The following is a 22,646-nucleotide window of genomic DNA, read 5'->3' as shown; positions in this document are numbered from 1 at the left end:
TCCTTTTCTATGTTTTGGAAATGTTTGCAAAGAATAGGTATTAACTTCTCCTTAAGTGTTTGATAGAAATCATCTGTGAAGTCCTCTAGTTCTGGACTTTAATTTGTTTGGAGTTTTTTGATTAGTGATTCAGTTTAATCACTGGTAATGAGTCTGTTCAAATTTTCTATTTTTTCCTGCTCCAGTTTTGGTAGGTTACATGTTTCTAAAAGTTTATCCATCTCTTCTATGTTGTCCAGTTTGTTGGCACATAATTTTTCATAATATTCTCCTAAAATCCTTTGTATTTCTGTGGTGTTGATTGTTACTGCTCCTCTTTTGTGTCTGATTTTGTTTATTTGAGCCCCCTTTCTCTCTCTGTCTCTCTCTTTTTCTTCTTCTTTTTTTTTTTTTTAATTAGTCTGGCTAGAGGTTTATCAATTTTGTTGATCTTTACAAAGAACCAGCTCCTGGCTTCATTGATCTGTTCTATTGTTTTTTTAATTTCCATATTATTAATTTCTGCTGTAATCTTTATTATTTTCCACCTTCTGCTGATTTGAGGTTTTGTTTGTTCTTCTTTTCCTAGCTCATTTAGGTGTAAGACTAGGTTATTTGAGATTTTTCTTGCTTTTTTTGTTTTTTTAAGATTTTATTTATTTATTTGACAGAGAGACAGCGAGAGAGGGAACACAAGCAGGGGGAATGGGAGAGGGAGAAGCAGGCTTCCCGCTGAGCAGGGATTCCCAATGCGGGGCCCTATCCTAGGACCCTGGGATCATGACCTGAGCCGAAGGCAGATGCTTAACGACTGAGCCACCCAGGCGCCCCGAGCTTTTTCTTGCTTCTTGAGGTATGCCTGTATTGCTATAAACTTCTCTCTTAGAACCATTTTTGCTGTGGGGCGCCTGGGTGGCTCAGTCGTTAAGCGTCTGCCTTTGTCTCAGGTCATGGTGCCAGGGTCCTGGGATCGAGCCCCACATCGGGCTCCCTGCTCGGCGGGAAGCCTGCTTCTCCCTCTCCCACTCCCCCTGCTTGTGTTCCCTCTCTCGCTGTCTCTCTCTGTCAAATAAATAAATAAAATCTTTAAAAAAAAAAAAAAAAAAGAACCATTTTTGCTGTATCCCAAAGATTTTGGGCCACTGTTTCTCATTTTCTTATATCTTCATGTATGTTTTGATTTCTTCCTTGATTTCCTGGTTGATCCATTCATTGTTTAGTAACATGTTATTTAACCACCATGTATTTGTGCTCTTTCCAGATTTTTCTTGTGGTTGACTTCTAGTTTCATAGTGTTGTAGTCAGATAAGATGCATGGTATGACTTCAGTCTTTTTAAATTTGTTGAGACTTATTCGTGGTCTAATATGTGTTCTGTTCTAGAGAATGTTCTGTGTGCACTTGAATAGAATGTGTATTCTGTTGTTTTAGGATGGAATGTTCAGAATATATCTATTAAATCCATCTGATCTAGTGTGTCAGTCAAAGCCACTGTTTCCTTATTGATTTTCTACCTAGACTATCTGTCCTCTGATCTAAGTGGGGTGTGGAAGTTCCCTACTATTATTGTATTACTATCGATTCCCTTATATTGTTTAATAACTGTTTTATGTATTTGGATGCTCCCATGTTGGGTGCATAAATATTTATAATTGTTATGTCCTCCTTTGGATTGTCCTCTAATGATTATATAGTGTCCTTCTTTGTCTCTTAGTACAGTCTTTGTTTTAAAGTCTGTTTTGTCTGATATAAGTATTGCTACCCTGGCTTTCTTTTCACTTCCATTTGCATGATCAATGCTATTCCATCCCCTCACATTCAATCTGCATGTGTCTTTCAAGATGTGATAATTTTTTATGATGATTTTATATGCACATGACTTGTGTAAGGTTTGAGTAAATAAAATTACAGTCTAAATTACGTGAGATCAAAAATGGAGATCTCTAAAATGTATGAACTTTATTATCCAGATAAAATTAACAGAATTTTTTTTAAAAATTCAACTAACAGAGTTATGTTTATTTGGTACCCATAGCAGGCTCAATATATAAACGATGGTAATGCTAATTATAGTTCATATATAAACCTACTTTATATAATTTTACCAATCAAATATATGTAGTTTCATGAAAGTGTATCTACAAAGTGCTCATTTACATATTATGGGCTTATTATTATTTGAAAACTACTTTGATACTTTTATTGGTGTCTTGGTTTTTTTCCCTCAGTTAATTGAAATATAAACTCAAAATTCACAATGAAATATCTTTTAATATCAGATAGTGTTTCTGATATCCCTATTTAGAAAATTCAGAATGACATTTCTTCAATAAACATTGTTATTATTATTTTTGCTGATTATCTATTGAAATAGTCTCATCTCTGTTTAATGAAGCAAATATATCAGAAAAAATAGCCCCTTAGCTTTTGTTTATGGTGAATTCAGAGCTTTTATTTGCATCATATAGAGTAGTTCCTTTTATTCAATCTCTGAATATAATTATATGGGGGTAGACTAGCAATAAAAACTACATACTACAAATTCACTTTTTTTATAAGCCCTCCTATCAATTTTGAAGATCAGCAACATTTATTCTGAAGGAGTTTGCTTTTCCTGGAAATTGTCAACGAGATTTGTTCAGTGAAGATTACTGAAATGCATTGGTATATGTCTTCTCTTGGGGAGCAGAAAGTTAATAAGAGATAAAATATGTTATTTAGACGATTCATTAAAATAACCTTATCTTGTAACTAATCTTACCAGCACTGACAACATTTAACTAAATTTAAGTACATTCCATTTTATTCTTAAAAAGTGATTGCCTGTAATTTTCCCTTCCTAGTTTAGTTTCCTGTAGCTGCTGCACAAATATGGTGGCTTTAAATGATAGAAATTTGTTCTCCCACAGTTCTGGAAGCCAGAAGTTCAAACCCAGTATCACTGGGGCTGAAATCAAGGTGTTGAAATGAGCTCACTCCCTCTGGCGTGGGAGACTCTGCCCTTGGCCCCTTCCAGCTTCTGGCGGCTGCTGCCATTCTTTGGCTTGTGTCTGCATCACTCTGCCTCCTTGGTCACACTGCTCTTTCCTCTTCTTTCGATGTGTCAATAGCCTCCTTTCCTTCTTATGAGGATAAATGTGATTGCCCTCTTGGATTATCTGGATAATCTCTCCATTTTAAGATTCTTTTATCATATCTGCAAAGACCCATTTTTTGCTACACGAAGTATCATTTACAGATTCTAGAGTGTAGGATGTGAATATCTTTTGAGGGGCCATTTTTGAGCCTCCCAAAATGGAGAAGTGATTCATTCTTACATAATGTTAGGGAATCTTAAAACCGATCCAAGTCGGAAGAACAAACAAAACTGTGGGAAACAACATTTACTGATACATCATTTTTTTAAAAACAAAGATTAGGTGTAAAACTTCAGTTGAATTACAGTGAGATTTAAGAGCGTCTTTAAGATTCTATTAAGCTATTTTAAGTTCTAATAATTATATCTATGCATTTAAAATAATGTTGGGGGGCTTTGGTGTCTCGGTTGGGTGACTGACTCTTGGTTTCAGCTAAGGTCATGATCTCAGGGTCATGAGATGGAGCCCTGCCTCTGCCTCGTGCTCAGTGTAGTCTGCTTGGGATTCTCTCTCCCTCTCCCTCTGCCCCTCCTGCTGCTCACACTCCCTCTCTCCTTTTCTCTCTCTCTGTCTCTCTCTCTCTCATAGGTAAATAAATCTTTAACAAAATAAAATAATGTTTATACTATGTTATTTGTAAATATTAAAAACATTTATTTCTTCAGGATTCTGCTCACTGATAGAAACATCACATTCTCGGGATTATCACTTATTTTCCTACTTAATTATGAACACTGATTACTTTTTCTAAAAATTTATCTTCTTTATTTTTGCCCCATGCACCTCTTTTTTTTTAATTTAAATTTTAGTTAATATACAGTGCGATATTGATTTCTGAAGTATAATTCAGTGATTCATCACTTACATACAACACCCAGCGCTCATCACAAGTGCCCTTTTTAATATCCATTACCCATCTAGCCCATCCCTCACACTTCTAAAATTACTTAAGAATAAATCACAATATATTTTCTATTTAAGTATACTTCTCTTTCTCTGTAAATATATATATTTATATATACATATGTATTTCATTCACATTTTAAATGCACAAAGACAGAATATTCATATTCAGTATTGTACATTGGTATGCCTGTACCCATTGTTTTATATGTATTTGTATGTGTTGGTAGATATTAGTATATAATATGTACTATATCAATATATTATATTTATATATTTTCTATATATATAGTATCAATTACATTAGATGTTATATAAATTAGAGGTAATTTAAAAGTGGAGATAACATTACTTTATAAATTAGAAATGACTTTGCTTGGTTATTTACTTTAACCTGTATGCCACTAAATAGTTATTTTTATTACTATATTTTTAATTAACCCTTCTGCTAAGCTTTTATTTTTTATAAGGAAAGGTTTTCCCTGCATCACATAGTTGCAATTTTGGTAGTATAATTTAGGCAAATTGAATTATAATATTCAATATCTGTGCCTTTTCTCTTGGTCTTCTACACATTCACTTGTGAAACTCAGAGTTACATTCAGTACCATTTCCAGAGTATGCTAATACTTCTAACCAACTGAACACATCCACTGTTTTTATATGAGATTGTTGACCACCTGAGGAGCATGTTATGTCATAATTTTCCAGTCCATAGGAACAATATTCTTTGGCAAGAAGCATTTCAAAAGATATTCCTAGAATGAATGAATACACACACACACACACACACACAATTTTTTTTAAGGTCTTCACTGTTTTACCAAACTGTTTCTTATATTGTTTATTTGAGTTCTAAGTGACGTTTTCTAAATAAAATTTGACTTCATATCGTTCACTAAGTCAATTTGATTTTTGTACAGGTAGAGGTTTCTTTTATATACTTGTTTATTTATTAATGTTTTTTGATAGTAACTTCCCATAAGTCAAAGAGATAATTTGATTTATTAAAAAAGGAGCCTGATAATATTTTTACCATGTTACAAGATATTATAATTTTAGAGTATCCATTTGCCCTATAAAAAGTTCATCCTGATAGTGTATTCATTAGTATATTCCTTTAAAGTAATTTGATATAGTTTTTGAGGTTTTATACTTAGCACTGTGTCAATATATTTTAGGTACATAATATATGCAACTTGAATAGCATAGCTCCACAAATGTGTATGCAGTTATATAATTAATGTATTTATAGTCCTTACTAAAATACTTACTTGTTTCTGATCAAAAAGTTATACAAATGAAGGGGTGCCTGGGTGGTTCCATTGGTTTAGTATCTGACTCTCAGGCCATGATCTCAAGATCCTGGGATCAAGCCCTGCAGTGGTCTCCCGGCTCAGTGCGAAGTCTGCTTGTCTCCCTCATCCTTTGCCTGCCCACCACCCCCCCACCCCGGCTCACACACATACACACTTTTGCTCTCTCTCAAATAAATAAATCTTTTAAAAAAAAGTTATACAAATGAAATTAAGTGATATATACACAAATACAACCAGGAAATAAAGGCTACTAATAATCTAACCATAGCCAATCATCTAAATATTTTTTTTCTATTTGTTTAAATATTTCAGTCCACGGGTTTGTGTGCATTTACATTAGGAGATGCAATATATTCGTTTTCATAACATGAAAGTATATTCTTACAACCTTTGGTATAATTCAGTACTATAGTTTTTACAACTATACATTATTATTTACAACTACATATTATACATATCATTTAGTCATTCACTTTTTGCCAGTAAAAGTAACATTAAGGTCAATAGACAGAGATATAATTCTTTGGACACATCTCTGATTATTTCCACGGCAAAGTTCTATAATCAGAATTGCTGTCATTGAGAATTACTTTTTTTTATGCATATTGCCAAATTGTTATTCAGAGCTTTTATACTATTTTATACTTATACTAACAGTGTATAAGACTTTCAATTTGGTAGTATCAAGTAAATTCTTCTACTTCATCAGCTGTTAGACTTATTATTGTTGAAAGATCTACCAAGCTATCTCTTTCTTTTCAATTTGCTTTATAGCATGGGCTATTTTGAGGCTGTAAATTAAATGATGTAGTCTTTTTTTTTTTTTTTAATGTTTTATTTATTTACTCATGAAAGTCAGAGAGAGAGAGAGAGGCAGAGGCAGAGGGAGAAGCAGGCTCCCCGCCAAGCAGGGATCCCGATGCGAGACTCGATCCCAGGACCCTGGTATCATGACCTGAGCCGAAGGCAGACGCTTAACCATCTGAGCCACCCAGGTGCCCCCAAAATGATGTAAAGTCTTATCTCATGATCTAAAAAACCCTTTCATCTGAATCTGAACTCATGAGATCCAAATTCTAGGAATTGCCCTCTCCCCAAAAAATGTGAGCAGAGTTTAGTCAAGAAAGATTATATTCCCCATTCATTGGAACATTTCTCAAGTTAGATTTATTTAGATTTATTATAATACTCTTAGCTGGTTACCACAACAATTTAAGGACAGCAAATCAAAAACGAGGTGAGGTGGCTTCCATAGGCAAGTGCTTAGGAAAAAATGAACTAGTGTAATAAAGAAGGCTCCAATATTTAGGGGCCTAAAGAACAGAGAAATTTATTTACCTTTTATGTAATGGTCACAGATAAGATCACAGATTATGTAATGATCACAGATATGTAATGATCCAGATTTGGTGGGAAGTTTTGCTTTACTATATCACTGAAGGACCTAGACTATAACTCTGTTACTGAGAAGGAAAGAGGGAATTTGATATTTAAAAGTGTCCATCCTAACAAGCAATACTAACAGGAATGACTGTTAGGGAAGGAAGAAACAGAACCTTTGGAAACAATATTGAAGTCATTCAATGAATGATTAAATAATCCTTTGTCAGGTGTAGAGTTTGTTTTACCTTACCTACACGCTTATAACTTAACTTGTTACTGTTTCATGCAATCTGGCAGAATGCACACAACTCCTGGGTCAGAGACAAATCATTTTATTAGTCACAGCACAGTAAGCAGTATGAGCATCGTATTTGCATTGGTTCTCCTTGTCTTCCAAATCCTGTAGAGTGACACCTAACGGTCCCGATGGATGCTACTCACACTGTTGGTTTGCCTCATAGCTCCAGAATATTCATCTTGGGGAATCCATTCTTTCATAGCAAGCAGTAAGCAAGCCTGTTCTGTGTATTCAGAGGAGACATTATCTTATTCCTCAGGATGGCATGCTACAAACACAACTCTGAGAAATGGCTTCTGTCAGTAACTGTCAGGGCCTTGTATTCTTGGCATACCCAGCAAAATATGTAGGAATATGAGACACCAGTGAAGGGACTGTTCCTTCCAACACCCATGGCACAGTAGCCTCTGTAGACATGTGTACAACAAGCAGATTAATGTTCTAAAGAATGTGAAAATTACATTCAGCATGGGGAGATTCTTGATATCCTCTACTTAAAGTTTCAAATATTCTCTCTGCCAACAGGCACCTTCACAAATAATTATGGGTATATGAACATCCTTTGGAGGGGCTGTAGAGCCATTTAGCGAAAGAGAGAAAAGACAGATGGATTAAGCAGAGTGTTATTTACTGAAAACTGATTTCTATATTTTATTTCCCCATGGCCTATTCTCAATTGATGAGTGAGACAGAGGACCTTTTCTTAAGCATATTACTATTGCATATTATACCAGAAATTCATGTAGCTCAGGGGACATATCTTTTGGAATGAATACTACTGAAATGGATGAATCCTATTCATTCATCTTTTTGTGATAATTATTTGAATGATAGCAATACTTAGCTGTCAGTGGCTTCAATAAGTGGGAGGCCTAATGAAGAAGAAAGAATTTTGCTCATGTAAGTTAGACATGAACTTCACCACTCACCTGCTCTTCTATCATAAATCATGATTTATTATTTTTTGGTATCTGTAGGAAGTGGTGTGGTTGCCTGTTAAGAGCAAGAAAGTGAGTATCAGAGGCTCTGTGTTTAGCTTTTGGCTCTGCTATTCAGTGACTTTTGACAGCTCAGTCCCACTTGATATTTGGGTCATAAAGATTCTCTAGAATCAAGTGAGATATAATGATGAAAGTCCTTTCTAAACTGTAAAGCGTTTCACAAATATTTAATTACCAAGAATTATGCACACTAGAGCTTTTCTCTGTTAGAGGAGACTGAAGAATATATTCTCTCTCAATGCCAAGGGCATAATATAGCTCCTAATCTGAACAATTTTGATCATCCTATATCTACTTTTAGAAGGTTTAATTTAAAAAAAAAAAAAAAACTTAAGAAAAAAGCAACCATTTCAATCTCTTAGAAACTCTGCTCATGTGGCTCATTTTGTTACCTAACCATGTTGATAAATTAAAAATATTTTATTCAGCATTAAGTCTAAAAGGGTGGATTTGCATTTTATTGTTTTTTTATTGATAACAATAGTGATACTATTGGCAAATATAGGAATGAATGGCTAAAGGGGGAAATGCTTGGTTTTATATGGTAAAGCACACTTGGAATAGGGCATAGAAGTTGAAAAAAGGTGGAAAATATTTACAGGGTGGTATCTGTTTGTGTGTATGTATGTATATTTGTGTGTGCACAATACAAATGTAAATCAAAACTCATTTTCCTCCTTTAGCTTCTTGAAAATGTTATAATTGCTATGAAAACAAAATGAAAGAGATGGCAATATAGCTCATTCCTTTTTTTAAATACATAGTAGGATTATGTACTCCTGTTGACTTATTCACAGTAGTTTCCAAATAATATTCTTGTCTTTTTACTATCTCCTTTATGTTTACTTTAATTAACCACTCTAATAGTTGATTGGCAATGATGGAAGTTGCCAGAGAATCATAAAATATTTCAGCTGAAAGTGACTTTAAGGATCATATACTATAACGGATAAGAAAGTAAAGTCCGTTTAAACATCTTTAAGGGTACACATCTGTATGGTGGTTTAAATTCTTAAGATCATTCCTCCTTTTCTTACTTGTAGCAGTTCTCATAAACTCTTATGTGTTATCTTAGAGTTGTCAAAGTATTTTAAAGCAATAACATCTCATTCTCTTTTTAGGTAGTTATTAGGAGTAAAAGTGGAGAGATCTTGTATCGTATTTCACCGTGGGCGAAGTATGTGACTCGTGAAGGTGATAATGTGAATTATGATTGGATACACTGGGATCCAGAACACCCATATAAAGTGAGAACAACAAATCTTTAAATAAATGCTTGTTCCAATATTTCTAGGAAAATTAATTTTTACTTTTATAACTTTTATAGTAATGTTCAACTTCTCTCTTCACTGCCAGTTTTATATTTTACATCATAGTGTACCTGATATACGATACATATGTCAGAGTCCATCATCTGTAGCCAATAAAATATAGAAGTGAGTTCTTGTTTTATCATGTGTTTCTGAGGATAGGAGGGAGAAAGAAATCTCTACATACTGACCTGAAAGGGATACTGCTTTTTTTTTTTTAATCACAGTTTCTGATTCATCACAGATTTTCAGTGATACAGTATTTCTCATTGTCTTTGGTTTGAAGCAGGGTCCCAGTGTCCTTAGGAACAAGGCATAGGGAAGATACCTCATGAATGTATTACTTAGAGTTATTTTTAAGGCCGTATCATTGTCAAGGTTTATATGTATCTTTGAACTCACTTTTTTGTATTCTAAGTTATTGGAGCTTGTTGATAAGTGCTTTGCATTTAATAATTATGTATACATTTTAAGCTGTTGTGTTTTCTCTAAGGCTCAATGATAAGGCATAAGCCATTTCATGATTACTCTTTTAAAACAGATCCATTAACATGATCCCAAAAAGGAATTTCTTTTCAAGAGAAAATTTAATGGATATAGCCAAATGCCTTTTATATGCGAAAGCAGTTCCAAACTATTTGAGTTGATTCACCATTTCATTTAACATGCTTAATCAGTTAGTATCATACCTGTATTTCTGATCTAATTCTTTATATAATTTTATATTCTGTAGTTTAAGCATTCCAAACCAAAGAAGCCAAGAGGTCTAAGAATTTATGAATCTCATGTGGGAATTTCTTCCTATGAAGGAAAAGTAGCTTCTTATAAACATTTTACATGCAATGTACTACCAAGAATCAAAGACCTTGGTAAGTAATAACTGTGATTTTTATTCAGATAAAATTTTAATGAGTCTGTTCTCTTATTAGAAAAGCTAATTACAAGTGTCTCTTTTTTTGTGTTAAGAGATTAAATATGTAATAGAAATGCATTTTATTTTAGGCTTCTCAAATTGCCCTGTAATAGTGATAGCATAGAAAAGAGAAATGGAATAAGATAGAGCATAAGAATTCAAGATATTATTCCAATTTCAATTTTAAGTAATGTGAACTGATGGCTTCCAAATTGTAGATAAATATGTAAGCATAATTACTTTTCTACAGGAAAGAACTTTTATCAATTTAAGTGGTCATTGATTATAGCCTGTTCATTTTAGTCTGTTAGGGAAAAAAATCTTACATTTTTTTAAGGTTACTGGAACTCATTTTGTATCAGAGTCAATACTTTGACTCTGACTCTGATACAAATGTGTGTGTGTACATATATATGTGTATGTATATATATACACGTCTCCGATCTGGCTGACTTATTTGACAGATATTTATGGTGCATCTTTGTTCTAAGACACATTGTTCTAGATATTTGTATGTTGGATTGTAATGACACAGATCCTTGTCTTCATGGGAACAACCAGGAAAGTTAATAGTGTACTGCTGAATTATTGATTCAGTATGCTTTAAATTTGTTATTTTTCTTTTTATTGGTAATGCTTTTTTATCATTTTACAGCCTATTAGCACCTGCTCCAACAGCTAGGCAGGAAGATAAAGTACATTTAATTATTCTGCTTCTGGTAGGCAGTCCAAACTTTGGCTAGAAGAAAGGTTTGCAACTCACTGTTAAAGTTCTGTTATACATGGATCTTAATTGTCTGTGATGGTGAGGTCGGATTCCAGAAACCAGAATTAATTAAATATATGAAGAATTTAATATTAATTATATTTAATAGGTATTATATTTAAATTGTCGTATTTGGGTTGTTCTGCCATTTCATACTGTAATACATTGTTTATGACCCAGGTCTTGCAGAAGGTTTGACAGAACAAGGATTCTCTTGTTCATTGTTGTGTTTCAGTTGAATAACACAGAACTCTGAACATAAATGAATCTAAGAATGAGTAATGCTATAAAATTAATAATAAAAACCATAAATCGGTGCTTGACCATAAGAATAATATTTATTTCATAATAGAGAAATAAACTACAAACTCTGTATTTTGTTATAAAATATATAATTGATTTATATTACCTGAGCAGGAGTTTATATATATATTTCTATCATGATAGAAATGTGATAGAGTTAGATTGTTTTTATAATGAAAAAGCCAACAGCAGATTATGAACCATAGTTTATGTTTTTCTTTAAACATGAATCTCTAAATCTGAATGTGACTCTGCAGTGGTTCCACTATTAGTTCAGTACTGAGATATGGGCAGGAGAAGCCGTACTGACATGAACTGGACTTTGAGAACAGAGCATTTTCTATGTATGTTACAGAAATGGAACTTTCAAAGCAGTCAAATCATATTTGAAAATTCTACCAAATTTGAAGGAAAAAAATGTTTCCTTAGTTATTTTTTTATTTTTTTATTTATTTTTTTAATATATATTCTTTTTTTTTTTTTTTAGATTTTATTTATTAGAGAGAGAGACAGCGAGAGAGGGAACACAAGCAGGGGGAGCGGGAGAGGGAGAAGCAGGCTTCCTGCTGAGCAGGGAGCCCGATGTGGGGCTAGATCCCAGGACCCTGGGATAGTGACCTGAGCCGAAGGCAGATGCTTAACGACTGAGCCACCCAGGCGCCCCCTTAGTTATTTTTTTAAAGATCAAAACTTTCTTCTTCTTTGATTATTTGCTTATATTAAAAACATATTAGTGACTGCTTCTGGGTTCTGTGTGCCCATGTGTGTACACAGACAACTTTGCAGTACCTGTACAGGCATAGAAGTTGCAGAAAGTAGAAGAATTAATGCTGGCTTTGTAAAAGCTACCTTGCGGAAAAATGGATTTACTGGTATATCCTATGTTATATGGTAGAAATAACTAAAACATAAAGAAAAAGGTAAAATAAAAAGTATATGGCGTGCAACTGGTTACTTTTATTTAGCTTTCATAGTCTTCAGTATGAATATTACAAGTGCAACTGAAGTTTAGCATATGTAGATTGCCATCTTTAATATTCTAAAGTCAAATTAAGAGTATTTTTGCATATCATTTATTACTTGTTAAAATGAAGACGTTTCAAATAGCTACTTAGAGTACAACTCTCAAGAACTAACTGTCCGATTTTGTGTTAGAAGGTCAGACAAGCAAAAGATATTAAAGTAGTAGAACTTGTGTTCTCCTTTAGGATTTTGATGGACTCCTGTCTCACATTGAGGTCTTTCAACCATTTGGAGTCTATTTTTGTGTGTGGTGTAAGGAAATGGTCCAGTTTCATTCTTCTGCATGTGGCTGTCCAATTTTCCCAACATCATTTGTTGAAGAGACTGTCTTTTTTCCATTGGACATTCTTTCCTGCTTTGTCAAAGATTGGTTGACCATATAGTTGAGGGTCCATTTCTGGGCTCTCTATTCTGTTCCACAGATCTATGTGTCTGTTTTTGTGCCAGTACCATACTGTCTTGATGATGACAGCTTTGTAGTAGAGCTGGAAGTCCGGAATTGTGATGCCGCCAGCTTTGCTTTTCTTTTTCAACATTCCTTGGCTATGCGGGGTCTTTTCTGGTTCCATACAAATTTTAGGAGTATTTGTTCCATTTCTTTGAAGAAAGTGGATGGTATTTTGATGGGGATTGCATTGAATGTGTAGATTGCTCTAGGTAGGATTGACATCTTCACAATATTTGTTCTTCCAATCCATGAGCATGGAACGTTTTTCCATTTCTTTGTGTCTTCCTCAATTTCTTTCATGAGTATTTTATAGTTTTCTGAGTACAGATCCTTTGCCTCTTTGGTTAGATTTATTCCTAGGTATCTTATGGTTTTGGGTGCAATTGTAAATGGGATCGACTCCTTAATTTCTCTTTCTTCTGACTTGTTGTTGGTGTATAGGAATGACCTCACTGATATGAGGAATTCTTAATCTCAGGAAACAAACTGAGGGTTGCTGGAGTGGGGGGTGGGGTGGGAGGGATGGGGTGGCTGGGTGATACACACTGGGGAGGGTATGTGTTCTGGTAAGCGCTGTGAATTGTGCAAGACTGTTGAATCTCAGATCTGTACCTCTGAAACAAATAATGCAATATATGTTAAGAAAGAAAAAAAGAAGAAGAAGAAGGTAGCAGGAGGGGAAGAATGAAGGGGGGGAAATCGGAGGGGGAGAAGAACCATGAGAGACGATGGACTCTGAAAAACAAACTGAGGGTTCTAGAGGGGAGGGGGTTGGGAGGATGGGTTAGCCTGGTGATGGGTATTGAGGAGGGCACGTTCTGCATGGAGCACTGGGTGTTATGCACAAACAATGAATCATGGAACACTATATCTAAAACTAATGATGTAATGTATGGGGATTAACATAACAATAAAAAAATTAAAAAAAAATAAAGTAGTAGAACTTTTCAAAGTGATCAAATCATTTATATGTAAATGATCATATGTAAAATTTAATGTCTTCAGAACAAGGATGCTGTGTTTATATATTTTTTCATTTCTTTTTTTTTTAAATGTTGCTTTTAATCTCTGTTTGACCTTTGCTTGTATAGGATACAACTGCATTCAGATGATGGCAATAATGGAGCATGCTTACTATGCCAGTTTTGGTTACCAGATCACAAGCTTCTTTGCAGCTTCAAGGTAAAATGAAAGTCCCAATTCTAACCATTTTTATTTGAGAAAAAAAATAAAATGAATTTTTACCTTTTATATGATATTGGTTTGTAACCTAATTTAGAGTTAACAGAGTTAACAGAAGCTGAGTTTTTTTTTTTTTTTTTTTTACTAAGATCATAGACTTTCTTCCCATCAAGCCTTAGAGGTTGGACATTGCTTTTCATGAAATGATTTCTGGTAAAGAATATCCAGTCAACCTGCTGAAATTGTCATGCATTTGGAGGCCCAAGTCTTAGTCAGAAAATCACGTCTCATGGAAGTCATTATTGCCAGAGCTCACATCCTTTTCTGGAAAGAGATCGGCTATGTAGGAATGTGACTGAGAAGGCTCTTAGTAGAACATACTACCACAGAAGGATTGTCCTTTCCAGGCTAAAATCCAAGGAATGTGACTCTCTGGGCAGAAAGACACCAAGGAGTCCATGTAATTGAAGAAGTGCTGATGTAAATGACTGCAAGTTGAATAAGTCCAACACTGTCTCCACCTCATGGAGCTCACACTGTTGTGGCATATAATGTTAATCCAGTAATCATACTTGTTGATTTCTACCCATGATAAAAGCTAAGAAGAAAATGACAGGGTGCTATAAAAGCCTAGAATGAGGGATCTGATCAGTTTAGATTAGATCTGAACTGATGTTGGAACTGAGATCTAGAACATAATTAAGAGTGAACTGGGAGGGGGTGCCTGGGTGTCTCAGTCGTTAAGCGTCTGCCTTCGGCTCAGGTCATGATCCCGGGGTCCTGGGATCGAGCCCCGCATTGGGCTCCAGCCCTGCATTGGGCTCTAGCCCCGCATTGGGCTCCCTGCTCAGCGAGGAGTCTGCTTCTCCCTCTGCCCCTCCACCTCACTCATGCTCTCTGTCTCTCTTTCAAATAAATAAATAAAATATTTAAATATAAAATTAAAAAAAAAAAGAGTGAACTGGGAGGAGGGGTGAAGTGGGAATAGGGAGATAGCTTTCCAAGCATAGAGAAAAGATACTGATCCTTGTACCTGTTTCTCTTTATAGTCATTCCCCCTGAGTAAATTACCTATATTTATAATCTCTAAATCCTTCATTCCTCTTCTTGCTTGAACTCATTCCAGGTAAGCTCTTCACCTATTCATTGAAATTGCTCTTGTAAAGTGTACTGATGACCTCCACACTGTTAAGTCCACTGATCAGCTATTAACTTGCTTGAACTGTCTGCAGCATTTGGCACAATTAGTTACTTGTACCTTTTTAGGACATTTTTCTTTCCTTGGTTTTCAGGAAACTATTATCCTCCTGTTTGGGTTTTTCCTACCGCTCTTGCTGCTTTTTATTTATTTTTTAAAATTTCCTTTGCTTTTTCTGACCACTGAATATTGGACCTTCAGGGCTTAGCCCTTGGTTCCATTCTCTTCTGTGTATGTATGGCATATATTGGGGGTCCCATCAAGTGTCATCCACTCTTATGGCTTAAATACACTTCACATTGTACTGGACTTTTCCCTTTCTGTCCGGACATTCCTATACTCTAACTATCATAAAACCTAACCACCTTGTATCTTCAAAATGTATCCCAAATCTGGCTTCTTCAACTGCCACCACCCTGCTCCATGTTGCCATTATCTATAACCTGGATTATTTCAGTAGCCTTTTAATTGGGCATTCTGTTTTCTCTTGTTCTCCTACCCCTTCCCTAGCCTTCTCTCCCTCCATACACATGGCTACTCTCTGCATAGTGACAAGAGTAACCACTTTAAAATAAAAGATCATGTTACTCTCTTGCTCAGAACCTTCTAATGATTCCTTATCTCTTTCAGGTAAAAGTCAAAGGCCTTATATTGATCCATTAAGACCTCATGTGATCTGGGTCTTGGCTGATTCTCTGGACTCATCCCTTTATTGATCATTCCACTCTGGGCCACACTAGCCTATTTGCTTTTCGTCCAAGTGTTCCTAGCTTATTTCCCCAGTGCCCTTTCTTTCTAAACATTCTGTCTTTTAAGTGTTCACATGCCTTACTCCCTTCTTCCAGGTGTTCCTTCGAACATTGCCTTCTTCATGAAACTTTCACTTGATAACCCTGTTTAGAATAGCAAACCCACCCTTCCTACCAGCGGCTTTGCTTCGTTTTTCTTTAGAGAAGTTATTGCTATCTGACATCCCCCATGTTTTGCTTATTTATTTGTAGTCCTCCAAATAGAATGTAAATTCCATGAGGGCAGTGATATTTATTTTATTCACTGCTGAATCCCAGAGTATAGAAAATTTCATGACACATGGTAGATAGCTTAATAAGTATTTGTTGAAAAAACAAATGAATGAAATTTTAAGGCTGTTTATTCTCTGAACACGCTGTTCACTGAGTAGAAAAAAAAAGCCTAGGTGGCTGCGATAAGGAGAGAAAGGAGTAAAGGGTCATAAATCTAAAGTTATTGGAAGGAGCCAAATTAAACAGTGCAGTAGGTCATGATAAGGTCCACAGTCTTCATCCTAAGGACAACGGGAGTGCAAGTATGATTTTAGTAAAAATGAAATGATCACATTGCATTTTTCAAAGACAGGTCTTGCTGCCCAATGGAGTTAGCTAGCAGGAGACCTGCTATATACTAAGGACTGTACTGTATCATGGGAAACCAGATAGTCTCAGCCCCTGCGCTCAAGTGAGAAAGTGAGACAATAATAATCACAAGGGCAATTGGGTGATTATTTATTTAAAAGCAAAGTTGATGCTATGGAAGGCCAATATTGAGATTTTACATAGGTTAAGAAAAGCCTTCCCTCTTAGGAGTGATCTGTTTTCTATTTCATGCAGACAAGAAAACTGCTGTTAACACAAACACCTGTGCCTATGAGCTACCCATGTTTTCTGCTTGGGTGGTGACAGACATGGCACATTCTCTCAGCCTTCTGGCACCTGGGGGCATTCCAGTTTGGGAATAAGTAAGTGCAAGAGGGATGGTCTCACTCAAGGCACCAAGGATATTCAAAGAAATATTCTAAGAGCCACCCCAACCCTGAGCACACACATTCACAGGAATGGCCAAGTATATGAACAGGGATGACAATGCTGTCCAGGCTAGGTAGGCTTGGAGAAGGAAATCAGAAGCTCTGAGTATAGAGAAACAAAATTTACTGCCTACCTACTCAAAATGTGAATTTTCACTGGGATGTAAATCTACATGCAATAGCTGGATTTAAATTACTATTTTTTTTTATTGAATGCCTTTATAGAAAATATGATGCCACATTGACTTGTATCTAAGTATTATATCATATTGAATTTGCATATTTAAAGTATCCAGTACTGTACTGGTAAAGCAATTGATACACAATAAATGATTAGTTGTTTGCTTTAAATATGATACGATTTTGTTTTTGCTTTATTCTTTACCTTTAGCCGTTATGGAACGCCTGAAGAGCTAAAAGAACTGGTTGACACGGCTCACTCAATGGGTATCACAGTCCTCTTAGATGTGGTACACAGCCATGCTTCAAAAAATTCAGAAGATGGATTGAACATGTTTGATGGGACTGATTCCTGTTATTTTCATTCTGGACCTAGAGGGAATCATGATCTTTGGGACAGTCGATTGTTTGCCTACTCCAGGTAGGTACATACCATATGCAAATGTCTTTGTTTAAAAAACATTTCAAGGAATATTACTAAGTTCATTGTGTGTGTGTAGTCTTTCACTGGTATATAATTAATTAGTTCAATTATTTAAAATTTTATAAGGAATATTTAACACACTTACAGAATTTACCTTGTTTTGAATAGCACATGTATTGGTGGCAAGTTGTGTTAAATTTCAGTTTTACCAATCTTATGTCATTTAAAATATATTGGTTATATGGCCATTTAAAAGGATTAATGTGAATATTTTTTTAATATCTAAAAGAATACTTTATTAGGTTGTATTAACTGTAGCAAATCTCCTTTTAATAGAAATATGCACATGGTTTTAAGTAGGCAGTTTTTCAAAATTGTACTTCATATTTTGCTATCTTAATAATATTGCCATGTTCTTGATCACAGCTAAATTAATATAACTTTAATAACAACTAACATTTATTAGTATGTAATATGTCAGGGATGATGCTAAGTGTTTTAGATATATTAGCTACATATTTATTCTGCATAGCAACTCTACTTACACATGGTAAGTCCTATTATTAGGACCACGTTACATAAAAGTAAGCTAAGGCTTAATGTTGAAACAATTAAGATTAAACCCACCTCTGACTTCTTTTACCATTTAAGTAGAAAGGGGTTTTAGGTGATTAAATAGCATAATATGGCAAAAATATTTCAAAAAGTGAAAAGTACTAACAGTTGGGCACCTGGGTGGCTCAGTTGGTTAAGCGACTGCCTTCGGCTCAGGTCATGATCCTGGAGTCCCGGGATCGAGTCCCGCATCGGGCTCCCTGCTCGGCGGGGAGCCTGCTTCTCCCTCTGACCCTCCCCCCTCTCATGTGCTCTCTCTCTCTCATTCTCTCTGTCTCAAATAAATAAATAAAATCTTTAAAAAAAAAAAAAAAGAAAAATACTAACAGTTTGTATCCATTATTGATTATAAGTGAAAATAGGAAAATACACTGTCAGAAATAATTAAAAGTAGCAGAGTATCAATGTATAACTAATTTTTTATAATATTTTTAAAAGAAATTTAATGAATTTTCTTTTGGATGTTGCATTATACATAAACATACACATATCTGGAAAACGAGCAGTATAGAAAAATGCTTTAGCAAGTACCTTGACAAAATGAAGATTTCTAATTTTTCAACATAAATTAGATGACTTTCATATGGAGGAAATTGTTTTGCTTTGCTCTTTCCTGAATATTATACATTGTTTTATATTTCATAACCGTATAGGAATCACTCAGGCCAGACGAAGCCACATAACATATGAGAAAAGACACAAGAGGTGGAGCGGGTGGCAGGGTTCCAGGCCGAGTTTCATTCTGGAACAAATCGATTAATCATTCTGGTTCTCAGGTTTTTCATTATAAGAGGAGGCAGAGTTTGGGGGCTAATACAATTCCCTTTGTAAAGGTATTTTGTATTTGTGTCACCTTTTTGAACATTGCTTTTCCTACTACGGATTTATAACAAGTAAAAAGGACTGAACCTGTGCTAATTCTGTGGTATAACTCCACTCTTGAGAAAATCTTATAAACATAGATTGTGGGCAAGTGATACAATTAATTGAACTCTCTGGTTCATATTTAGATGAGTAAGAGTTGACTCTATACTGCAGAACTGTGCCTTATGAAAAGCATACATTAAATGGTTCAATTTTTGTGTTATGACAATTATTCTGTAGAGCTGTGTCTTTAAAAAGAAATACTTTAAGTGTATGGATCTTTATGTTAAAAAGATTATTTTATTAAAATATTTATTATAGTGTGTTTTTCTTTACCTCGAACTCTCATAGTCCATTAAAAGTCATCCAATTTTCTAAAGAAAAAGGATTATACATAATTGTTTGGTTTTTTTTTTTTTCGTTTTTTTTTAAAATATTTTATTTATTTATTTGACAGAGAGAGAGACAGCGAGAGAGAACACAAGCAGGGGGAGTGGGAGAGGGAGAAGCAGGCTTCCCGCTGAGCAGAGAGCCCGATGTGGGGCTCGATCCCAGGACTCTGGGATTATGACCTGAGCCGAAGGCAGACGCTTAACGACTGAGCCACCCAGGCGCCCCTATACATAATTGTTTTAAAAAACATTTCTTTTGCAGAAGTTAAGACATATTTAACATTTTATTTAATACTTGTTTTCTTTTGTTATGGAATTAACCGTTAATCTTGCTTTTGGTAAAAAATATGTATCATGATTTTGGCTTATTATTTTTATTATGAATAATTTTTTGGCTGCATTATGTCATATAGGCCTAGTCCTTTGTAAATATAGTTCCATTTAAAATCCATTTTAGGGGCGCCTGGGTGGCTCAGTTGGTTAAGCGACTGTCTTCGGCTCAGGTCATGATCCTGGAATCCCGGGATCGAGTCCCGCATCGGGCTCCCTGCTTGGCAGGGAGTCTGCTTCTCCCTCTGACCCTCCTCTCTCTCATGCTTTCTCATTCTTTCTCTCTCTCAAATAAATAAATAAAATCTTTAAAAAAAAAAAAACATTTTATTAATGTTGTTCTATTCTATTTGATATCTATATTTTCCAAATTAATAGAATTAGTTTTTTCTATATCAGCTTATACTTACTGGTTATGACATCCTTATACAATATAGATAAAACCTTACAAAGCCAAATTAAACAATTTAAATCACTAAATTTAAACAAATAATTTTTTAATACTTAGGTTTCTCAATATATGAAATACTAAAGATTGTTGGACCAGAATTATTTTCTCAATACTTTGTGCAATTTATTAAAAGCTTTTTTGACAAAATTTATATTAGGTTGATGAAACTTACAAGGCTTTTCTTTTACATTTTCTTCCTTCTATTCTGATTAGTTATAGCGTATGTAAAATAACATTGCTCTGGTAGAATGCTAAAGCCATTTTTATAATCAGCATTCATGTTTAAAGTCGGATTCTGTTCTTTTGGTTATTTATTGCTGCTTAACAAACCAGCTCAAAATTTAGTGACTTCAGATAACAGCAGTTGTTTATTTTGTTTCTAGATCTGCAATTTGGGCATAGCTCAGGCAGACAGCTCTTCCTGTCTTCGTGTTGCGTCAGTTAGAGAGGCTCAGTTAAGGGGTGGAGCTTTCAGCGTCCACTTTAAAGATGGTTCACTCACATGACTGACAGTTGGTGCTGGCTGTGGGCCAGAGGGCCTCAGCTCCGCTTCTTGGAGCCCACTTCACAGCCTACCTGGGCTTTCTTACAACAGTGAATGTACTAGATAACAGGACATGCAGGCTTCCATTTCTTACCGTCTGGGTCGAGAAACTGACCCAACATCATTTCTTCTATAAACTATAGCTCAAACAGTTACAATTTCGAGGAGAGGGGACATGGACCCCTTCATTCAATGGCAGGAGCATTAAAGAATTTTCGTGCTATGTTTTTAAATCCCCACACCTTGGGATGCCTGGGTGGCTCAGTCGGTTAAGCGTCTGCTTTTGGCTCAGGTCATGATCCCAGGGTCCTGGGATCGAGCCCCGCGTCGGGTTCCCTGCTCAGCGGAGAGCCTGCTTCCTCTCTCTCTGCTTGCTGCTCTGCCTACTTGTGCTGTCTCTCTATCTCTCTGTCAAATAAATAAATAAAATCTTTAAAAATGAATAAATAAATCCCCACATCTAACAAGTTTTGACCACACACAGTGAATATGCCATTTCACAAATTCAAAAAAATATTGAAATACCTGTGTATGGGAAATACTTCCTTTTAAGCCTTATTTCTGTGGTAGAGAGTTTTGTCTGAAATAAGCAAGTTTTTTAAAAATATACTTTTCATTATAAAAGTAATGTCAGTGTTGATAATTAGAAAGTATAAAAAGGCACATGTTATTCAAAATAAAAAATTATTATCCTTAATAAATATAAATAGCATTCTTTGTACATGAATGCATTTAATGAATATAAACTCATTAAACATGCAAATAACACATGAAAACCTAGCCTTCACTAATATTCTCCCCATAGAGTAGCTAATTTTGGATTTGTTCCTTATCCAGATGAAATCAGAAGATACATATTTTAAAATATAAGTTCTTTTCCACCCCTTATCTTTGACTTGTTGATTAATATTATCCTCCATGGAAAAGTATATATAAAAATGGCACATGGTTTACATAAGGCCTAAGCCTCTTCTTTGAAAACTTGTAATAATTTTTGACATTATTATATTTACTGTTTGAGAAAATTAATCTTATATAGAATCAGCTTCTGTAAGATATGTTGCTGATGCTCATTTCATCCTATCTATATGTCACAACCTGTCACCGTTTATAATCTCTGATTCAAGTGCCATCATCAAAGTTATCAGAATTAAATCTCTAACTCTGAGTAATACCAGAGATCCTGACTACGCTATTTCATTACCTGCTATGAATAAATTTCCAATCAGGAGCTGCCCATGTTTTAATTTTCTGTCTACTCGGCTGAACTGCCTTCTAGCTCTGCTAAATTACTAATGACAGTTCATAACAGAGATTGGGTTGTCCTTACTTTAGTTGGTAAAGAGAACTTTCTCACAAATCTGTCATCTATAAGTTTCTGAAGTTTTTAGAGTTAAGAAATAATGGATACAATTTAGAGGTCTCCGTTTTAAATTCTGTTTTGCATATTCGTCTGGCACTATGTAAATGCACTTGATAAAATAACAAGACAGCTGCAGATTTGTTGAGTCTAAACAATTATTATACCTTAACTATTACTAAAGTTTCAAATGAGTACCTTTTCTTTGTTGAGTATTTCTTTCAGAGATAAGATATTGAATCTCAAAGGAGATAACATAGTAGAGCTAATGCTCATATTTTCCCTGAACCTTACCTTTGGATACAAAGGTAGTATATTTATTCCATCAGCATGGGTTCCTGATGAAACAACTCTTAGGTAGGAAGATACTCTACTGTTATCTTGAGTTACTAGAGTTCCTTCTAGAAACAAAAATAAATCCAGTTTGTTTTTTAAGGTCATAATCATGAATGGAATAAAATACTTCTTAGTATAGACACTATAATAATTGGGTTTTTAACCATGA

At 34.9% G+C, this 22,646-nt stretch overlaps 1 protein-coding gene across 2 annotated transcripts in view; it reads left to right on the top strand.

Moving 5' to 3' along the window:
• The window catches only part of GBE1 (1,4-alpha-glucan branching enzyme 1), a 275,317-nt gene that overhangs the window by 124,601 nt on the left and 128,070 nt on the right, over positions 1-22,646 (top strand). For both annotated transcript variants that reach the window (XM_032406324.1, XM_032406325.1), the window contains exons 4-7: positions 9,141-9,266; positions 10,063-10,198; positions 13,874-13,964; positions 17,373-17,582. In XM_032406324.1, coding sequence (XP_032262215.1) covers positions 9,141-9,266; positions 10,063-10,198; positions 13,874-13,964; positions 17,373-17,582 — 563 coding nt within the window. The remainder of the gene's footprint in view (positions 1-9,140; positions 9,267-10,062; positions 10,199-13,873; positions 13,965-17,372; positions 17,583-22,646) is intronic.

Source organism: Phoca vitulina, unplaced genomic scaffold (assembly GCF_004348235.1).
Source record: "Phoca vitulina isolate PV1807 unplaced genomic scaffold, GSC_HSeal_1.0 scaffold8, whole genome shotgun sequence".
In the NCBI taxonomy this organism is placed as follows: domain Eukaryota; kingdom Metazoa; phylum Chordata; class Mammalia; order Carnivora; family Phocidae; genus Phoca; species Phoca vitulina.
This window is presented reverse-complemented; position numbering and strand designations above follow the sequence as displayed.